The 23,279-nt window shown below is 37.6% G+C and overlaps 1 protein-coding gene across 1 annotated transcript in view; it reads left to right on the top strand.

Annotated features, from left to right (window-relative positions):
• Positions 1–14,139, top strand: part of NDUFAF2 (NADH:ubiquinone oxidoreductase complex assembly factor 2) — a 226,227-nt gene extending 212,088 nt beyond the window's left edge. The window contains exon 4 of the mRNA XM_027863488.1: positions 13,802–14,139. Coding sequence (XP_027719289.1) covers positions 13,802–14,053 — 252 coding nt within the window. The 3' untranslated portion in view covers positions 14,054–14,139. The remainder of the gene's footprint in view (positions 1–13,801) is intronic.
• Positions 14,140–23,279: the final 9,140 nt, after the last annotated feature.

Genomic DNA, 23,279 nt, shown 5'->3' with positions numbered 1-23,279 from the left:
TCCCATTCTGTTCAACAGAGCAGAAAAGTGTGGGGTAAGAGGGTGAGAAAAAGACAAAACATGAACAAATGTGTTCTCTACTATATACTATATTATGATAGAGGCTAGAATGGTGCCATTTGGTAGCTGAAAAGGACCGTAAGGATTGTTTTGTCCAGCCTCATCATTTTACTCATGAGAACATGTAATCACAAAGAGATGAAGTGGCTTGTCCCAGGTACACACCTAGTTTGGAGCAGATTCAGGAATATAACCCAGGTCTTCTGAATCCTGCAATACTCAAGGGTTTCTTTATAGCATAGGTTTGGTGAAGAAAGGACCCCTTTCACTGAGCTCTTTAACATTCTTCTGTGTTGCTATCCATATGCTGTATTGTTTGCTATAGTGTATGTTATATTGTCTTAGAGTGAGAATACCTGGTTTAGAATCCAAGGATGACCCTTGGCAAAGCATACTAATTTGACCAATCGAAGCTTCACCTCTAAAATAGAGCTAATTATGTGTGCCCTGTGGAAGTTCCAGGATTGTGAGAATACCTCCTAACTTAAAACAGCCAAGTCTCCCTTCCCCATCACACACACAGTTCACAAAATAAGCCTTGCATAATTATACAAACTACTTTCCAAAGCAGAACATTAACACAAAAAGATAGAAAAGCTAGAGGAGAAGATCTCTCTCACACACGCAAACACACACACACACACACACACTCCCTCCCCTACTGGATTTTAAGCACCTCTTTTCATTAGCTAAGTCACTGCAAAGAAGTTGGGCATCACCTGTATTCCAGTTTCAGGGCCTGCTTTTTTTTATTAATAATTTCTCAGAAAATAATTGAGAGTACATTATAATAGGATTTTATTTTATATAGATAGAACACCATCAACATAATTTCAGTCAATCAACAGGCATTTCCTAAGTGCCTGTTATGTGCCAGGCACTATGCTAAACACTGATGATATAAAGACTGAAACAATCCTTATTCAGGTGGAAATTGAGTATATTCCATGGGCATGTATGTGGGATGACTAGTACAAAGGAGTGGAAATGGATTGTGTGTTAGGAATAGAGAGAAGGTTGGTTTGGCTGGATCACAAAGTGTGGAATGGTGAGTGATATCCAGTGATGCTGGAAAGGTAGGTTGGGGCCAGTTTATGTAGGGCTTTAAAAGCCAATCAGAGGGGCAGCTAAGTGGCGCAGAGGATAGAGCACCGGCCCTTAAGTCAGGAGGACCTGAGTTCAAATGTGGCCTCAGACCAAACACTTGACACATACTAGCTATGTGACCTTGGGCAAGTCACTTAACCCCGATTGCCTCACTTAAAAAAAAAAAGCCAATCAGAGAGTTTATATTTAATCCTAAGGGTGATAGGAAGCCATTGGAGTTTATTGAATAGCAAAGTAACAGGGTCAGATTTGTGCTTAAGGAAAATTACTTTGACATGAGGGTGTAGAATGGACTAGAGCCTCTAATTAGGAGGCTGTTGAAATCATTTAGGTGAGAGGTGAGGAGGGTCTGAAATGTGTCCATTGAAAGGACCAATATATGTACTATATATGTATGTATGTATGTATGTATGTATATAAAAGATAGGATCTCTCAGTGGATTGTCAATCAGCATATTTAGTATATTGAATCTGGACTTACATATCTTTGTCCTCAATTCAATGCAACAAATACTTATTAAACACTAAATGTGCTATGTTCTGGATGAGTGGGACGAGTGGAAATACTTTCAAGGTCCCTACCCTCAACAAATTTATATTCTAGTAATTTTTTCTAAACCAGTTTCTTTTGAGTTTGGTTGCCCTGAATAAGTTGCCCTAGAGTTACTCATGCCCTGAGTAAAATGTTAAAGTCAACTTTCTTAACCTGGAAAGCTACTAAGGTTCAGAAATTCTTTGAGGGTTGGCCTAAAACAAGCAGTCCACCCATATCCATTACATTACTATATTCACTTTTTTTAGGCAATTGGGGTTAAGTGACTTGCCCAGGGTCACACAGCTAGTAAGTGTCAAGTGTTTGATCTGAGGCCAGATTTGAACTTAGGTCCTCCTGACTTCAGGGCTGGTGCTGTATCTACTGCACCACCTAGCTGGCCCTGTATTCACTTTTAATATTTTGTCTTCTGACTAATTTTTTTTGTTTTTTTTTTGTTTTGAAACTAGGCCCACATTTTTACAGGGAAAAATACAAATTTTCTTTTTACAATAATGTATGCTTTTGCAGTGGTCATATCTTTCTGCAGAGAATAGATATCAAAATTAATATTTGGTATGATTTAAGATATATTTTTCAGATAAACATATCTTTATATTTTTAAGTTTTTATTCATATATTTTATTTTTATATCATTCATTTTAAATATGTTCTTCTTCCTTCCCCAAACCTATAACAAACAAATTTTTAAAAGCATAAAAAGGTATATCTGCATGACCAGCCAACTTATCAACTGAGCATGTCTTTAAATTCTTAACATTTAACTAATATGAGTGCTATACGAAGAGTTGTTTTGAAACTACCGAGTTATTTCACTGCTCTGAGACAAAACATAAACTAGAAAAAATTCAAAGACAGGGATTAAAAGTATTGGATGTCACTAAGATTAGTCTTCTAACCACCTATTTACCAGTATCTATTTTTTTTTCATTTTTCAATTCCACTTTGATCTCTTTTGCCTTTAGCTGTGTAGCTTTTGTGAGGAGGATAAAAAAAAAACAACTCATTTCAGTAGTGTTGGAGCATAGATTTAGAGCTAAAGCATCATCTAGTTCAGTGGTTCTCAAAAGGTGTGCCTTGGCACACTGCCCAGAGTTTCACTAAATGTGCTGTGAATTGTATGAAATTTCCACTTGTAATCATACATGCATGAATCTCCTGACCATCCCATAGTGTGCCCCAATTCCTCAAACAAAGGAATTATACTAGGCCATGTTAAAAAAAAATTTGAGGAACAATGATCTTGTCCAACCCCTTCATTTAACCACAGAGGAGGCTGGAATCCCATGGGGGTAAGTAGCTTGTTACACAGTTAAAGTGATGTTTGAATTCAGAGTGATAGTCTTTAATTCCAAATCCAGCACTCTCTCCATTGTACCATGCTGCCTCCTGGCTAAAGACAGAAACAAAAATAACACCTAGGAAACAATTATCAGTAAGACAAAATAGTTCAAGAATTATCTTATGAAAATGGTTTAATAAATAGTCCATTCTGATGAGAACAGAAATGTCACAGTCTAGCACTAATGTGTTGATCTTTGATGGACATAAAATAAATCAGTTGATTTTAGCCACAGTCTGTATAACACATGTACACACACATTATTTTGTTTTCGTTATTATTGTTCTGTACCTGTGGTTTTGTTGGTTTAGGAAACTCCACTGTTGGATGAGCAGTTCATTTGTAATTTATAGCCTCAATCACCTGGGGCACAGAGAGGTTAAGTGACTTGGCGGTAGTCACACATCTAGTATATGTCAGATGTAGGACTTGAACCCAGGTGTTCCTACTGAGGCCAGCCCTGTATCTGCTGCAACATGCTGCCTCTCATATAGCATCCCATTCTAGTGAATACCTATAATAACCAATTCAGCATAGTGAGCTTATGTCTACATCTGGCCACCAGCCCATACAAACACTGCTTTCTTGATACAGATAAAATCTTTTATTTTGGATGAGAAATTCTGTGTAACACATATATTATTGAGACCCTTGCCATCTCACTAATAGTCTAATGAAAGCATTGTACTTTGGTATAATAATTTTACATGGAGCTAACATAAGTGAACTAAGATTACATTATATCAAACAAACATCCTGTAATTTTTTTAATAGCATAGATGGTAAATGAATAGTATGCCACGGGCATAGTATAATTTGATTCTAGCAATTTATTTAATATTACCCACAATCAAGTGAATTCATAGTACCCAAATAGTGTTAACTATAAATTTGTATCAAACTAGATGCAGTCCTTAGTACATGGGCCAGAGGGGCCTGTCGTCATATCTTTATTTGTAACTTTGGAGACGTAGATGGCATGCTTATCAATTTTCAGATAACTTAAAGCTGGGGGGAGGGCAGAAGATAGTTTATGTGATAGATAACAAACAAGATAGAAAATTATGTGACAGACAAGAATTATGGGCCTTAATCCACAAGATGAGATTTAATAGATATAAATGGAAAATCCCACCTTAGTGTTCAAAAAGTCAAATTTAACAAAATGTAGGATGAAAAAAGACCTATCTTACAGCAGTTCAAGTTTAAATAAACAAAAACAAACCAAAAAAAACCCCAGCAACTAATGAGTTTTAGTTGACTCCAAACTTCATTTGGGCCTCCAGTGTGATACAGATGCCAAAAAATGTTGATATGGTCTCATTCTGTTTTGATAGAAGTACAGCATCCACAGCAAGGAAATTAATAAACTCACTGTGCCCTGCGCTTGTCAGGCTACATCTGAACTCTTGTGTCCAGCTCTATCTGCCATATTTTAAAAGGGACATTGCCAGATTGAAGAGAGGCAGAAGAATCATGGAAAGTACTGGGCTTTGAGTCAGGAAAGCTTGGATTCAGACCTTCTTTGACACTTACTAGCTGTGTGACCCTGGGTTAAAGTAATTTAACCTCTTGTTTCTATAGAACCTCTCAGAGTCATAGGCTTGTTGTCATAATCTGGGTGGAAATCATAGTTCTGACTAAATCACAGGCCCTTTGTGTGTTTGCATATTGACAAAAGATCATCAAAAGGAAGGAAACCAGGGTGGTGGCAGATTGGAAACAAAGCCACATAAGGAAATGGTTGAAGACAATTGAGACATTTAGGCCAGGGAAGAAAGGACTGGGGACCTGTAATTTCCCCATCCATGTCTATACCTTCTCAGCAATTAGATAGTCTTAAAAGAGTTGCCTAGAGCAACTGAGAGGTTTCACCCAGTCAATACATTGTCAGAGTGCAAACTTGAACCCAGGTCTGCCAGTCACCATGCCTTGCCTCTTGAGGACTTAGCAATGGCTATCTTCAAATATTTGAGGGTTTATCATTATAATAGCTCATATTTACATAGCATATTGATGTTTAGAGAGGACTTTACTCATAACATTCCTACAAAATAGGCATTGAAAGTATTTTATTCTCATTTTTCAGATGAGAAAATTTGAGCTCAGATATTTAGCCAATGTCACGTAGGCACTTATTTCAGTAGACCTTAAACCCAAATCTTCTTCGTCTCAGACCAGTATTCTTTCCACTATATCACACTGTTTATCATATGGAAAAGGGATTCAATTTCTTATCTGTAGCTCCAGAGGGCAGAAATATTACCAACCGATAGAAATTATAGGGAGGCAGGTTTTGGCTCAATATAAGGAAGAATATTAGAAGTGGACAAAAATGGAATGAAGTACTTTGGGAAATATTGAGTTTCCCATCACTGAAAATGTTCCAGAAGAAAATGAATGATTATATGTCATAATGTTGTTGAAAGAATTCTTGCATTGGTTGGGCTTGGACTGGATGAATTCTAAGGTACTTTCCAACAAGATTCCTTAGTCCTGTGGTGACTTTTAGAATGCTTTTGTGGTTTCAAATATTAAGATAATGTGGTATTTTCAAAATTTGGTGAGATAATTTGATTTAGTGGACAGGAAAGGATGATATGTTGGTTAACAATATTAAAGAGTTGTGAATTATGTTGTGAACTAACGTATAATAGTTGAAAGCTTCACTGTGGTAATTTATACAGCAAATTGTCGTTCACAATTCTCATTCTGTGTACAGCTAGATGTGGGCTCCCTTAAGAGTTTGCCCAGGGATTTAGCACTTTGACTATAATTTAAATACCATATACCAACAGCCGTCATAAAACTCTCTACCAGTAGCTATGTATTATTCTCTCCACCCCACCCCAGTACATTTTGAAGAATGTCCAATTTTATTAAGACTACTTTATGCATGGGGGCAGCTAGGTGGCACAGTGGGTAGAGTACCGGCCCAGAAGTCAGGAGGACCTGAGTTCAAATCCGGCCTCAGACACATAACACTCATTAGCTGTGTGAATCTGGGCAAGTCACTAAACCCCCAATTGCCTCACCAAAAAAAAAAAAAAAAAGAAAGAATAAAATAAATAAGTATCTCTCATATTTACCCTCTCAGATGCCACTCTGAATTAGAAAACCACTCCCCCAACCTCATCACATTTATAACTGTTCTGTATATCCTTGACATTTTACTTATATAAAATTAACATTTTACTTACTTTAAAACAATTAAAAACAGTGCCTCCATATCTGTAATGGTAGAGTTCCATTTTAAGTCAGTTTAGAGATAATGCAACATTTTTTACATTCTGATCAAGTCTGTTAAAATAGAAGTTTTTATGTATACCTGTGTGTTCAGGCCCATGAATGAATCATACATATTTATTATAATCATTCTTTTTAAAGTATCAATAATAGCATCTTAAATAAAATTTTACCTACTCCCTAAAATTCTTGGTTATCTGAAGCTGGAGTGGCTGGCCAATCCTGGGACCATTTTGGGCACTTGAATTTTTTAGAAGCTGAACTCAGTTTTAGTTGCTTTAAATTAAAAAAAAAAGGCTGCAGGGATTCAAGGCAGCTTGACTTTGACAAAAGCAAGACTATATGTCTAGTTCACATCATTGAGCTAAAGATATAATCACCTTCTACTACACATCCTTTAAGAACTCAATAGCAATATTTAATATTTACATACACATTGATATTTAATATTTTATATATGAAAAAATGTAAGGGAAATTCCTTGATTTTTTTAGCACTTTAAAACTGATTTTTTGACAGATGACTTCTGTTTATCTTTAATTATATAAATTGCTCTTTTCTTAACCTAACTATAACTCCCTTCATCTTGACTATTCCAAATATTTATAAAACTAGGTCCCCTTCCATAAATGATTTATGTTCTGTTTAGTTTTCCTGGATGACGTCAGCAGGGTTCTGGTGGTAATTAGTTTAAAAAAGAAAGAAGAAAAGTTCTTCTCCCCCAAAATGAAAGGTTTTCTTTTTTTTAAATCTTTTTTTAAACAACTCTCAAAGTTTTAACTCATATGCCTACATGGAAAGGTGACCAACTCATATGGTCTTCTTGTGGTGACATTGTGCTCTTTCAGCACAGCCATTGGCACGACATCATAGAGGAAGGGCCGGCTTGGTAGACCAGTGGCAGAGAAATTACATAGATAGAGGAGGGAAGAATGGGAAGCCTGCTCATGTTCTTCATTTTCTTTCACGGTGTAGATACATAGTGTTGAAGGTGTTAGCCTATGAGTTTAGACTGAAGTGTTGGTGCACCGCCTCTGGCCATACATCTCTTCTTTGGAGAGATTAGCCTGTGAAAGTGGTGGTACCACTTCCAAGTTAGGTCTTCTATTAATCTTTACATTCTTCCCCAAATATCATATCAGAAGACAAAGCAGCATGGGCTCATCTCTTACTACTCATTATCTCCACTTTCATTGAGACATTTTATCTGTAATATTCTTGCTTCTATAGCCACCTTGTATGTGAGCCTCTAAGAGAAAAGGAATAACAGGCCTTATTATTCACTGTTGCTCACCTACCATTGTCCTACCATTAACCCAGCATTCATAGATTCCCCAAAAGGTCCATGGATAAATTTCAGGGAATCTGTGACCTTGGATGGGAAAAAGTAACATCCTTATTTCCACTGGTCTCTAATTAACATCATTCTGAGAAGGGGTCCATATTCCCAAAAGGGGTCTATGACACAAAAAAAGGTTAAGAACTCCTGCCTTAAGTGAATAAATATATAAATGTGTGGTACCACGGACCAGGTTATGGAGAAGCCTCTGCTACCTCTTCATACCAGTCTTCTGTGCTAAGAAGTCCCAGGTCTTGTTTCATTGGCACCTCTATTGCATCCTCATTGGTCCCACTTTCTCAGTGCCTTAGTATCCATCTCCCCTATGAAGAAAGAACAGACTCCATCTTATCGCTTGCTGAGAGTTCCCTTTTCTCTACTCCTCTTCATCTCATATCACCCTTCTTCACACCTGTGTCACATGAAGAGGTGGCCCTTCTTCTTTCCAAGACAAACCTCTCTACATGCACAAGTGATTCCATTCAATCCCATCTTCAGCAGATTGGCCCCTCCATCATTTCCACTGTCTCATTTATATTCGCTTTCTCCTGGTCTGCTGGTTACTTTCCTATTGCCATAAATATGCCCATGTCTTACCACTCCTCAAAAAACTGCACTTGATCCATCCATCCCCACTAGCTATCATCCCATATCTCTTCTCTCAAAGCTATCCTCCCGTTTTCTTCTGGCTTCATTATTCAACACAAACTGCTTTCTCCAGAGTTACCAATGATCTCTTAATTGCCAAATCCAATGACCTTTTTTTCATTCTTCATCCTTCTTGACCTCCCTGCAGCCTGACACTGTCAATTACCATCTTCCCCTTGGTACTCTAAGTTTCTATGGCACTTTCCTGGTTCTCATACCTCTTTACTGGATCTTCATCTAGGTCACACCCTCCAAAAGTGGGTATCTCCCAGGCTCTATCCTGGGCCCTCTTCTCTCCTTCCTCTGAACTCTGTTTCACTTGGTGATCACATCAGCTACCAGGATTCAGTCATCTTATCTATGCTAATGTGTCTCAGACCTACTTTTGTTGTTCAGTCATGCCCAGCCCTTAGTGACCCCATTTGGGGTCTTCTTGGCAAAATACTGGAGCAGTTTGCCAGTTCTTTCTCCAGCTCATTTTACAGATGAGGAAACTGAGGCAAATAGGGTTAAGTGATTTGCCCAGGGTCACAGAGCTAGGAAGTATCTGAGGCTGAATTTGAACTCAGGTCTTCCTCAGGACCAGCGCTCTACCCCTTAACCTCCAGACTTATATCTATAACTGACTATTAGACATCTCAAACTGGATATCCAGTTGACATCTTAAATTCAGTATGTCCAAAAGTGAACTAATTTTCTTTTCCCCCAACCTCTACCCCACCTCATACTTCCCCATTACTGTTAAGGGCATTTATCATCCATCCAGGTTTGAAACCTAGGAGTCATCCTCAACTCTTCACCCTCTTTCACCTCCCATATCCAATCTATTATTAAGTCCTATCAATTTTTCCTTCATAACAACTCTTCTATACATCCTCTTCTCTCCTCTGAGACTGCCACCACCCTACCACAGGCCCTTATCACCTCACAACAACCTTGCAAGGTATGTGCTTTTATTATTCCCATCTTACAGTTGAGGAAACTGAGGCAAACAGAGGTTAAGTGACTTGCCCAAAGTAACACAGCTAATAAGTAAAATGTCTGAGGCTAGATTTGAACTCAAGTCTTCCTAACTCCAGACCCACTTTGCCACCAGTTACCTGTATAAGGGAATAAGACATTATAGACTACTGGAAAAAGTATAAAAGGATGGGAAGAGGGCATTTAATAGCAGATAAAGATTAAAATTTACAAATTATAAACATTATTATGGGTTAAACTAACGTGACCTTGGGCAAGTCACTAAGATTCCATAGGCATCAGTTTCCTACCTGTAAAATGAAAAGATTGGACTAGATGCCCTCTAAGGTCCCCTCAGCTCTAGATCTATGATCCCATAATTCAAAGGACCAACTGCAAGAAAACAGACCTCGTCCTTCTCTCCCTTCCTCCTTGTGACTGACTATTTTTTGTCAAGTTCTATTCTTGATGCTGGTTAGATCAGTTCTAGCCTTCTTGCTGACAAATATCATTGGAAAAACTAGTGAATAGTTGTTGTTTTTTTTTAATCTGTCTATAAGCCCCAAGGATGAAAAACTTGGGAGGAAATAGTCTCCCAATGCTTAGTCTTATCCTTATCAGCTTTGGTTCTCCAAAACATATTGATATTTGCCTCACCTAGATTCACTGACTTTGGATTTGGAGAGCCCCTTCTCCCTTTTATTTTTCCTAGCTCCCATCTGAAAAAGACTCTTTCCTATCTGGCTTCCCAAGCTATGTGTAGCTTTGGGCTCCATGCTTTCCTCACCAACCTTGGAGTCTCAGTTCTCGAACTCTGCAAGTGCCCTCTTTGCTGCTGCCTTTAATGCATCTTGGTAACGCCTCATTTGTCTGCATAGACCAAATTCTCCTAGCCATGTTGCAGTGGCTGGTTTTGGCCCTAAGTTGTTTCTTCTACCTTATTCCAGAAGAGATCTGGAATCATAAGCTTAACCTTCCCAGAATCACAGAGTTGAGAGGAATCTGAGAGGCAATCAAGTCCAATCTGTGCCTCAACAAGAGGCATCATCAAGTATTGACCCAGCCTTTACTTGAAAACCTCTAATAAGCAGTAGTAACCCAATACCTCCCAAGACAGTGTGTGCCAGTTTTGAGTCACTATAATAATGAGGAAATTTCTGCTCATATAAAACCTACATTTGCATGTCTGCAACTTCCATCGATTGTTCATAGTTCTGCCTTCTAGGACCAAGCAGAACATACCTAATCTGTCTCCTGCATGATAGCCTTTCAGATGAAGACAGTGGTGGTATCAAATTCATTCTCTTCTTCCCTCCCCAAATCTTCTCTCCAAACTAAGCATCCTAAGGTTCTCCAGCTGATGTGCACAGGTCATAATCCCAAGTCTCTTCATCGTTCTTTCATGATCTTTGAACCTCTGCCCTCCTTGATTCACTCAGCATGGGCCTTCCTACTAGACTAATTTTCTACCGTATTGTTCAACCTATTGGCTTGCCCATAGTTTTTCTCTCATTAACTGAGCTAAGGTTTAGGTCATCTCCCAGGACCAGTGAGCAGTGATATCCATATTTCTTTCCTCCATATTTCTCCAAGCCTATCCCAAGGCTGTGAGTTCGGGCCACTCCCCCAAGGAGTAGAATTTCAAGTTTTAGAGAAATTAAAACCAAAGTTTTGTACATGCAATACATAACAACATTATATTCCGCATACTCCAAATAACTGGCCAAAGACATATCAACTGTTTTCTGCATCATTAGTATCTCTTGTTGAAAATTATAATTTAGCAAATGTATTTATAAAAGAGATTCCTACTTTGAATGGAAAGTTAAAATAAATGACTTCTAATTCTGTTCTGCTGCTAAGATTTAGTGAAAGTTTTTTTAATAGATCCAATTCTTCTTTCAACTTCAACATATTATTTTTCAGTATCCCTATAAAAGATAGTATTTTGAATTTTCAAAGACTATAAGCAATTAGCTTATTATAGATACAGTATGATTCCTACAACACCCTTCCCACTTCTCACTTTAACGGAAACCTAGTTTTCCCCTTGAAAATACCACATCCCTAGAAACCCTTTCCACAGAAAGTCACTAGTTCCCCACATCCCTCAACTTATAAGGCCAGAAGAGGTATTGATATAACTCTGCTCCCTGCCTGTGCTCTGCTACTGTCCTTCAGTAGTTTTCCTTCTTCAAAATCCATTGCATGTGATTATGCAGTCTCACAGACCTTATTATTGTCCTTTACCTGATGCATCCCAGCTTTTCCAGTGACTTCAGCACCTAGTTCACAGTTGCCCTATAACCTGCTTTCCATTTCCTGCTATCCTCCTCAAAAGCTTCGTTACTCATGTTTACCTATCAAAAATTCTAATTCCTCACCTTCTTCATCTCTAGTGTCTCCCCTTTTTCTCCACTTCTGCATATATAATGTTTCACATTAGATCTTACCATCTCATAGAACTGAACTGTCTCCAAGATCCTGAACTTTTAAATTTCAGTTTACAAATACAACTTATTCTCATTCCACCTCAACCTTTGATTCATACCTCGATTGTGACCTGAAATCCCTTGACCCTCTCTGTCCCTCCCCCCATTCATCTTCCATACTTTGGCTTTCCTAACCTCCATACCTGTCCTTGACCCCTGCTCCTCTATTCTAATAATTTATTTGTTACCACCCTTGCCCACTTCCACAAACTTCCTCTGTCGCAAAATAATTTTCAAGTCCAGATAACAGTAAATAATAATAATAACAGTAATAGAATTTATAGTGCTTTAAGGTTTGCAGAGTGCTTTATAAATATTCCATTTTATCCTCATAACATCTCTAGGAGATAGGTGCTGTCACCTCTTCCCTTCTTCTGAACCTTGCTGCAGCAATTACTCCTCCATCATAATTTTTACTAATCCCTCCCTTTACTTCCTTCTAATCTGTCTACCTATATACTCAAGATATCCCCAATCCTAAAAAATGCCGTTCTTCAACTCTTAACCCAAATCCATCTGGCTCCTCCCTTCCATGGCCAAACTTCTTGGAAAAGCTGCCTAAAATCTATGCCTTTACTTCCCTTCCACCTACTCTCCACTCTGGTCCTCATAACCTAACTTTCATCTTGAACTTTAAATTAAACCTGCTTCCTCAAAGGTCACCAGAGATGTCCTAATAAGCAAATAGAATGGATACTTTTAGCCTTTGTCCTCCTTCATTTCTCTAAAGCATTTGACGTTATTTTATTTTATGCTCTCTTTCCCATTGGCTTCTGACATACTGGCCTATCTCTTGACTTGCTCTTGTCATGTCCTTCCCTATTTCCTCTTCCTCTTCCATCATAAAGTAGATGTTCAAGGTTCTGCCCTGGACACACTTTTCCTCTCTCTCTATCCTGTCTCCTTTGACATTATTCACTCATATCCCTTCTATGCAGCCAACCCACAAATCCATGTCTCCAGTTATGCCCTCTCTTATAAGCTATAAACTTGCATTTCCAGCTACCTATAGAACAGCCCCACCTGTCCAATCAGCATTTCATACTTAATTTGTCCCAAATCCAACTTAATATCTTTCCCAAAAAGTCTGTTTCCCCTGACTTCATTATTTCTGTCAGTGACATTGTAACCCATTCACCCAGACTCCCATAATCAAACTTTGGTTCCTTCCTGTCTTCTCATATCTTATCATTTTCTAAGTCCTATCTAATCTACCTTTGAAATATTTCATACTACCATCCCTCTTCTCTATTCCCACAACCCCGAGTATGACTCATTACTATGCACCTAGACTTGTGCTGTAGCCTCCTTACACCTTCCTCTTTTTATTCTTTTAATCCGTCCTTCATGTTATTTATTTGGTGCAGTTTTTCAAATGGCAATTGCCTGGAATAGGAGTCTCGTTCCATACCTACTTATGTTTCCATTAACATGCAGTCCTAAATAGAGGAGAACCAATGAAAAATATCTATTGGTATTGATCCCATGATGCTTGAACTTAGACTTCTTGCTTTGATTTTTCTTTAGGAGAGGAAGGAAAGTAGCCACAGCAGTATTCTGGTTCCTTTCATCTCTTGTATCTACCTAACCTTGAAGCCACCAGTCACTTCAGCCTCTAGCTTTCACTTCTACTATGGTAGATCTGAGTAATGACTAGGTACCAAAAACAAAATAAAAAATAAGTTTAAATAGTGTCTGTGAGACTAACTTTATCTGGCCTATGTTAATGGTTACTTTGATTTCTCATATTGATTTAATTGTTTCATTTTTGTGATGAATATTCTTATCTAATAGTCTTCCATTTTCTTATTTCATATTAAACAAAAGGATGGAGCAATTTAATTAATTTTCTAATTTGATGATAAGACATAGTATTCATTCCACATTTGCACTGAATAGACACTACTCCATGTGAGCAGGCATTATATAAGATTTACATTCTCTTAAGAAAAGGGTATATTCTCTTAAAGCCCATGCTTGTTTCTTCTTTTTGTAACAACAAACTCATGTCTAACAGGATTTTTCATGTCCTCCGTTACTATGTGTTCATGCAGGAAATAATGAAGAATGAGAAATACAGAGAAGATGTTCAAATAAAAATCAGAGACGTTTCTGAAAAAGAAAACCTTCAAATCACAGACAGCAAGGAGATGCTTGTTGCTTCACCAGTTCAAATTAAAATTAAAGGACATGCTTCAGCTCCTGACTTCGGAAAGAGTGACCCATCAAAAGATCCCACTAGCACTGGTAAAACCTTCCAACCAGGATCCTGGCTGCCTCAAGAAAACAGTAACCAAAATAAATGAACACATTTGCTGTGGGTAAAATCTTTTCAATTAAATGGGTGTGATTATTTCAACAACTAAAAATAAAAGCAGATGTAAAAAACTGATCACTTTGTATTTTCTAGATGTACAGTAGAGCTACATCCCATTAGGTTTAATTGTTCTTTTAAGGAACCATTTTAAAAAAATTGAATTTGATGAAGCCATAAAGTTAGAAACGCATTAAGTACTTGTGGACTTAAATTTTTACTGTGTTTTAATGCATTGATTTAGTTTTGTATAGTCCCCACTAAGTGCCACCCTACTTGAGGGAAATGCCAAAAAAGGGCACATGGATACTCAACAAGTTGTGACTTGTGGTGACCATTCAGAAATCTTCCATAAATATTCTCAAATAGAAACAGTAACAGTGGGTGAAGTAACCCTGGGGCTTGGGGGGGAGGGGAAGATTCCTAAGAGCTGGAAAAAAATAAAAAACTAAACTAGGAACAAAGGACAGTTGATTGTAACAAAAGTAAATTCTGGGTCACATGACCAACAAGATGGCAAACTAGACATATTCTCTGATCCCCACAACCTCTCAAACTTCTCCAAAACAGAAATTTTGTGCCAAAGATAAAGCAACTGCAGCTATCTCCATGGTCTAGGACACCAGAATCCAAAAAAAACAAAAAAAAAAAAGGTTTAAAGAACAAAATAAAACAAAACATCAACTGACATATGCCTGGAGCTCACTCATCACTCCTCTCTCACCTCCCACATTACTAGCAGCAATGCTGCCCTGGCCAACTTGTGAACTGGACACATTGCTTGCAACAAAACTCAACCTCACATCTCACTTCCCCCTTCCCTTTCCAGTGTCGTGGAGATCCTGGATCCAGGCTACAGAATTTTGCTTGGCCTCCACAAATAGCCAGTGCTATGGCAGTGCTCCAGGGGCAGAACCTTACTGGGGCCACAACAGCCAGCTCCACAGTAGGCAGAGATCTGTACTGCAAAAAATCTCTGCAGGAGAGCAGAGGGACATAGAGGAATTGACAAGATGCCTGTCTGGGCTAGAAATAGACCTCTACACTACATCCAATACCTCCTTTCTTACAGAGCCCTGGATAACCACGCCACAGAAACCAATCCCATAGCAGCAGTGCGGCAACATTCTGAACTGCCATGTGAGTCCAGAGAACTGAGAAATAGAAGGAGCAGGACAAGACACTGTGTTTAGGGGGACTGCGTGGCGCTCTACTGAGCTTGAGGCAAAATTTAAAAGAGTTGGAAGATGCTGGACAATGCAAACACTAAAAAATACCACAGAAATTGATGAATAGCTTAAAAGACAGGAAAATGATGAATTACTGATGTCCAAGAGTCTTATCAGAGCCATCTGGGTGCAGTCAAACCAGTGACTAATTAGAAAAAAGGTCACAATCAACACTAAATTAGAGGAAAGGACTAGCAATGGATTATAAGTCTCAAGTTTTCTCTTTTTCAAAATTTCTTTTTATTATTATGAACTTTGCAAACGTCAACATTTCCCTATGTAAATAAGGTCAACTGAACCAACCCCACTTTAAAGTAACTAACAAAATCTTTGATACCTTTATCAGGTGAGAATATCTTTATTGAATCAGTCAATCAAAGGCATTAAACTAATGTAAGCTCTGTGGGTCTTCTATAAAATAGCAAGATAGTTCGATTCTGAGATTCATTCCAAAGTCAAGTCAGAAAAGTACAAATCCAGCCAATAGAGAACCGGGGGGGGTGAGGGAGGAGAGAAGAGAAGAAGAGCATTGGTCTCTTGCCCTTTGATCATAGATGACCTTGGGAACTTCAAAAGGTCACAGAATTTTAATTTCTCTTTGGTGTCCTAGCAATGCCTGTGGAATAGCAATGACTGACTACCATTTCTGCATTGGAAGGAAAGGGCAAAGAAGACACATTGAGGAGAGGTAGCTTCTGAACTATACAAGGAGTCCAGCAGAAAGCTCTGACAAAAAGCTCTAAGGGCAACATTTTGAGGAGTCCAGCAAAAGGACTTCCAGAAGCCACATGTGCTTTAAAGTCAAGCCCACATTCCCCTACTCTATGTATTTTTGTAAAAGAATGTGCCTCTACTTTGGGGGCGATGCATTATGCCAGCTTTGCATCTCTAACAAAAACTTACTTCTTAAAGCTAATTGTCTGAATGACTAATTGTTATCAACTGATATTCAATGGGTGGAAATACATTTTTGGTGCTTGTGAGCCATAGCATTAAAAACCAACCTCAGTCCCTCCAGGTTCCCATACTCTGAGGACCCAATCTGCCAGTGCAAGTAGAGACTGGATAAGTAACTCCAGAAACTGCACTACCCAGTTAAGAACAGAAAAAGAAGGCTGCATATGAAACCATCAATTTCCATTATGGACAGCTTGGTGTTTTTTTTTGTATTTCAAATTTAACTTGGTAATTTCAATACTGCTTTGCTTACTTGTGTCCTCTTATGAACTTCTTTCTACTCTCCTATTTCTTTTTTCTTTTTTTTAGTAATTCTTTAACATTTTTCTTTCCTTCCTTTTTTCAGTCTCACTTATTATTTCTCAATCGAAAATGGTCAAAGGATGTGAACAGGCAGTTTTCCAAGGAAGAAATCTGAGCTATCAATGGCCATATGAAAAAGAAAATGCCACAAATCACTTAAGAATTAGGGAAATGCCATTTAAAGCAACTCTAAGTTTCCACCTCCTACTTTATCAGATTGGCAAAATTGACCAAAAAGGGGGGAAATGACAAATGTTAGAAGGACTATGGGAAAGTAGGCATATTAATTCATTGTTAGTGGAGCTGTGAATTAGTCTAGCCATTCTAGAAAGCAATTTGGAACCATGCCCCAAAAACTGTACATACCTGTATACCCTTTGATCCAGTGAAACCACACTAAGCCTATACCTCAAAGAAAGAGGAAAAGGACCCATATGTACCAACATTTTTGAAGCAGCTCTTTTTGTGGTAGCAAAGAACTGATAATTAAGAGGATGCCCATCAATTGGGGAATGGCTGAACAAATTATGGAATAGGAATGTAATGGAATACTATTGTAGCATAAGAAATGATGAAAGGGTGGCTTCAGAGAGACTTGTTTGAACTGATACAGATGGAAGCAAGCAGAACCAGAAAAACAATTTATACAATAAAATCACTGTAAAAAAACAAACCACTTTGAAAACCACAAGAACTTTATCAAGATAGTGATTGTACAGAGGACTGATTAAAAAAAATCCAGCCTCCTGACTAAAAAGTGATGGACTCAGAGTGCTGAATGAGACTGCACACACACACACACACACACACACACACACACACACACAGAAAAATGTATGTATTTTATATATGTATGTATGTATATATTTGGACATGGTCAACATGGGAATTTTTGCTTAACTATACATACGTGTTTAAAAAAATTATTTTTTTGTTTTCCTTTTTCTTTTTCCCAGTTTTGAAGTGTTGGGAAGGAGAGAAAATTTATTTTTGTTCATTAAAAAATGAAATCTAATTTTAAAAAAAGTATCAATTTTCATTTCCCACTTCCTTCCCTCCACATCAAGCCTTAGCCTTTCGTTTTCGGGGGTTTTTTTGTTTTTTGTTTTTTGGTGAGGCAATTGGGATTAAGTGACTTGCCCAGAGTCACACAGCTAGTGAGTTTTTTGTGTCTGAGACCGGATCTCAGGTCCTCCTGACTCCAAAGTCAGTGCTCTATCCACTGTGCCACCTAGCTGACCCCAAGCCTTAGACTTTCAAAATAAACTTATGACTTCATTCACTCACTGGGACAAAGCACCCATTCCCTCTACAATCATCATCTCCATTGCAGAAGGAAGATGGGGAATAAGGGGATGAGGAGAGGGGAAGAAACTCATCTTAAGTCCAGCATCATCTACTCCTCTCAAGATATTAAAGAAAAGGAAAAAAAAATCCAATAGAACAAGGGGGAGAAGGGGGAGCTTATCTGACAGGCAATGAACAAATCAAAGAAAATCTCTGTCTCTAAAGAAATTCTGCAATAAAAAGGAACCAAAGGGAGAGGGAAAAAAATAATGAATACAGAAATGCAAGCTGAATCAGCACCCTAAGTGATGGAAGAATACCAAAAGATAAAATAAATTAGATAATAAATGCATTCAAGGAAGATTCTAATTCAGAAAAAAGCAAAGAGAGAAATAAAGTAATAACTTAGACTATAAAGTAATTGGAAATTAAAGCAGGGGTTCTTAACCTAGGGTCCATGGACACCCTCCACTCCCAAGGGGTATGTGGATAGATTTTTGTGGGCTTGTGAACCTGGATGAGAAAAGAATTCCATCTTTATTTCCACTAATCTTTTTTCTTTGTAATAGTATATACTTTGTTTTAAATCTATTATTCTGAGAAGGTATTCAAAGACTTCAACAGACTTCTAAAGGGGTTCTTGACACAAAAGAGGTTAAAAACTCCTATTTTGGGGCAGCTTGGTGGTACAGTGGATACAGCACCGGCCCTGGATTCAGGAGGACCTGAGTTCAAATCCAGCCTCAGACACAACACTTACTAGCTGTGTGACCCTGGACAAGTCACTTAACCCCATTGCCTAGCCAAAAATTAAAAAAAAAACCCTCCTATTTAAAGCATAATACTAATAACTGATGTATATGAATCTTAAAAAAAATTACACACAACACCCCTTTGAGATACATAGAGCAAGGATTATTGTTCCCATTTTATAGATGAGAAAATTGAGTCTCAGAGAGATTGTTTCCTATGAGTACACAACTAATAAGTATAAGGGCCAAGATTTTGACCCAGGTCTCCTGACTACAATTCCAGTCTGCTATCCTCTACATGTCCTAGTTATGGTTACATGTCTGGTATGACAGACCATTCAGAGCCCAAGGGTTCAAATAAGCAATATTTTTCATAAAAACATATCCAAAAACCTCCACATCAAAGCATTCCCCAAAGCAGTAAAAAAGCACTCTAGGAAGAAAAAAGTAGATAAAAGCCATTGGAAAGGAGATTAAAGATAGTTGGCAGTGAAGTTATCTGGGATTTCAGGAGTTCTCCACCTCCCTACCCCAAGTCCTAAAACTGAGATCTCCCTTGGCCAAAGGACTCACAGCTAGATCCAAAGGCAGTCTACCTAGGAGGAAAGTTAACTCCCACCGCCCCAGGTCTATTCTACAAAGTCTGATTGGTCTAGTGGGAATATGGGCATTCACTTGAGCCTCCTCAGCCCCACTAGTTTCCTGGTCCACAATACAATTCATTGTCTTTCATCAATGTAAGTAACTATAACAATATAAATGTCATACAGCAAGAGTCATTGTGTAATTAGAATAAACTCAAAATACCTAGAATGTATAGAACTCCAAAAAATTTTAAATTAATAACAAGATAACAGAATTAGAAGACTAGAATAATATATTTATTGAGGAAAATTCTGTATTTAAATTGATATCAAATGATATTAAAAATATATATCAGAAAAAGTATTTAAATTTTTTAAAATTTACATAAAAGCACCCAAAATATTTCTCATTCAAACAGCCTCAGAAAATACTAGTGTGAAAAGTCCCTCTACCAAAACAGATTAAACCTATGTAAATCCTAGGAATTTGCTTGAATCGCATGAGGCAAAATGACTTGCCCAGGGTCACACAGCTAATATGTAGAAGCTGAGGTTTGAACCCAAATCTTCCTAACTATACTCCCTAGTACCCTAACCACAATGCCATGCTTCTTCTATGTATATGAAAAGATGCACAGTGGGCATGCGGGGGGCGCATGGAAAATGGAAAAATGGATAGAAAAAAACAACGGGAGAAATGAATGCCTTCCTCAAAGGCAACTGGGACCATATTAATAACTCCCAACCTGTATGCCTATTTTCTCATTTTTATAGAATATTTATAAGAATGATCTGCAATGATATATCTTAGATATACTCAGTGAAAATAGGAAGGGAACAGATAGACTTTCATCAACTCGTGTATAGCAGATCACATTTTCATGGTTACAATTGAGAGGTACAGAGAATATAAAATTCTGCTGGGATGTTTTGTTTGCTGATTATGAAAAAAAAAATTCTGACCAAACCAAGGAAAACAGAAGGCTCTCCTTCAACAAGGAGTCTTTTGTACATACATTATAATCATGGAAGATTTGTAGATAAATTGAAATCAAATACAAAAATTACTCTGTTCAGTGACCCTTAGATTGCTAAAATGGAAGGAGACGTAAAATAGGGAGATGTATGATTGCTAAAAATATTTGGCACTGTCACATACAATGTCTTGTGCAAGATCTGAATGGAAGAGATTTACCATATTCATGGAGAAGTCCTACAGATGGTCCTCTTTGTGGATGCTATTGTGCTCATCACATCAAATCCCATGTCATCAATAAAATTCTGAAGTATTCAAAAGAGATCAGTTTAAAAATCCATACAAGAAAAACCAAGCAGTTAGACGATGCCTATTGTCCAGTTTATGACATAAAGTTTGATTGCCAGTCCATTAAGTTATTACATCAGTATATATCTTGGTCAGCCACTGCAGATGGACAATTAATTGATCCCAGTATTAAAGAGGAGAAAGAGTGGACTGGATTGCATTTAGGAAATCACACAATGATTTTAATCATTCAAGCTTTCCCCATATAGTAAAAGATCCAAGTTTTAAATAAAATGTTTTCCTCGTGATGCAGCATGTTTAGCTATCTTGGAACACACAATCTCCAAAGAATCAAAGTTGTGTTACCCCAAAGACAATGGACAGAAGAGGCATGGTGGGTGTGAGCATATTATAACTTATTTCCAGTAATGACTCAAGTTCAAGAAGTGGAGTATGGAATGTCATTGAGCAAATATATATTTCAAAAAGGAGGTGGGTTAGTTATATGGTAAGAGAAAAGAACAACAAATGGATAGACAAAGTGGTTCACTAGTAACCATGAAATGTAAAAAGACCTACAGGAAAACCACTGGATGGATCCTCTGTGGAAAATCCATCACTGAACATGAACAAGAACAACCCAGGATGAGAACATATGGACAACTTGTGATCTGTACTGATGAAAGGAATGCCCACATCATTGAGCTCCCTGAGCCACTGAACTATACAAACAGGTACATGAAAGAAGCTAGGAGTACACATTTTTTTTTTTAGGCAATTGGGGTTAAGTGACTTGCCCAGGGTCACACAGCTAGTACATGTCAAGTGTTCGGTCTGAGACTGGATTTGAACTCAGGTCCTCCTGACTTCAGGGCCGGTGCTCTATCCACTGCGCCACCTAGCTGCCCCTGGAGTATACATTTTTTAAAAGTTGACGCAGAGCTCTCACAAAAATGATCACCTACTTGAGCACTAAGATGTCCCAGGTAAACTCAAAAAGTCAGAAATTAGGCAAACTACGTTAACCTAGTGCAATAAAATTAGAAATAAAAAACAACAACATGAGTAGGAGTTTATGACCATGTTGAAACAAATGAAAAAAAAATCTATTGAATAATAATTGGATTGAAGGATGTTTTAAAATAACAGAATACTTAAAAGATGATGAAAGCACCAATGTTTCATTTCACAATGTCTTTGGATTCCTACCAGAGAAATTCTTGTAGGATTATTGATTTTGATGTGGAAGGAACCTCAGAGGTCATCTAGTCCAACCCCTTTATTTTAGATGAGAAACCTAAGACCAGGAAAGGTGGAGTGACATGCCCAAGGTCATATGGGTAGCAAGTGGTCAAGCCAAGACTTGAAACGAGGTCGACTGACTCCAATTCCATCATTCTTTCCTTTGAACTACTCTTCCTCCTTTCTTAATGTACAATATGATATATCTACATTAATAATAAAAATAGAGACTAAATAAATTCATTCTTCACCTAAAGACAGAAAAAGGACAAAGTAATGGTGCAAAGCAAAATGGAAAAGGAGAGGTGGTAAAGATAATACTTAAGTAGACTAGAAATTTTTTAAAATGAATTAATAAATAAAACCAAGAACTATTTTTGAAAATACCAACAAAATTAATAAGCCATTAGTAAATAGAAAACCCAAAAGGAGATAAAAAGTAATCTTTAAAATTAGAAATGCAAAATGATCATGACAATCAATCAAGCATTTACTAAGCACCCGCTACATGCCAGGCACCATGCTAGGCACTGGGGATAGAATTTCAAAGAAAGAAATAATCCCTGCAGCTAAAGAGCTAACAAATACAAAATAAATTGACTATCATTAGAGAAGTCATTAATACTAATGTAAAGTGAATATATAAGATATCATGTAAACCAAACATCTAGCCCAAAGAGTTTGAGGCCTTTCCTGGTCCCCTCCAGCTGCTTTGCTTCTTCCTCCTACTCTTCCCCTGCTTCACCCCTCCTCACTCCAACCCCAGCCCACCCCCATTCCTAGTATGTTTCTTAGGTATTTTGTATATATCTACATACATATGTGTGTTTCCTCCCGCATTGGAATATAAGCTTTGTGAAAGCAGGGAAGGATTAGATTTCTTTTGTCTTTCTATTCCCAGCTCCCAGCATAGTACCTGGAATATAGCAGGCTCTTAATAAATATATTTTGATCAGTTGATTGGTTGATAGACTCACAGATTAATTTTTCCAAACCTTCAAAAAACAAATAATTTCTACATTGTGTAGATCATTTTTAAATAGAAAGAAAGGAGTTCTAATGAGTTTCTTTATTGGAGCAAATATGGTTTTGAAACTAAAGCCTTTTAAAAAAAACACTTAAAAATGAAAATTATAGGCCATTAATGATTTCATTAGTGAATATGTATGTAAAATAAAAAAATATATTTACAACTAGTAACACATTTTAAAAAATCTTTCTTCAAGAGAATGACATAAAAGACTTTCAAAGATGGTTCATAATTAGTGGTAAGAATATAGTTCATCACACATAGGTAGATGCATCAATGGATCTGTGCTCTCATTGGTGTCTGGATCACAACACCTCCATGTCTTCCAATCCTATGTGATTTTCATCTGCATCTTTCCACAGAACTTTAGTAGAGTATTCTTCTACATACTGGTGGCTTCCTTTGGGTCGGTTTCTGACTGGGATACCTCCACCCTTCCTGTCATCCTTGTTCAAAACTTTGAAGCCATTCATTATCAACTCATGATTCTAACTCACTCCTCCACATTGAATCAATTTCCAAGCCTTGTCAGTTTTACCTCAATTCTTGCATTCATTTCTTTTCTCCATT

The sequence above is a fragment of the Vombatus ursinus genome, unplaced genomic scaffold (assembly GCF_900497805.2).
Source record: "Vombatus ursinus unplaced genomic scaffold, bare-nosed wombat genome assembly UNPS02014772.1, whole genome shotgun sequence".
Lineage (NCBI taxonomy): Eukaryota > Metazoa > Chordata > Mammalia > Diprotodontia > Vombatidae > Vombatus > Vombatus ursinus.
This window is presented reverse-complemented; position numbering and strand designations above follow the sequence as displayed.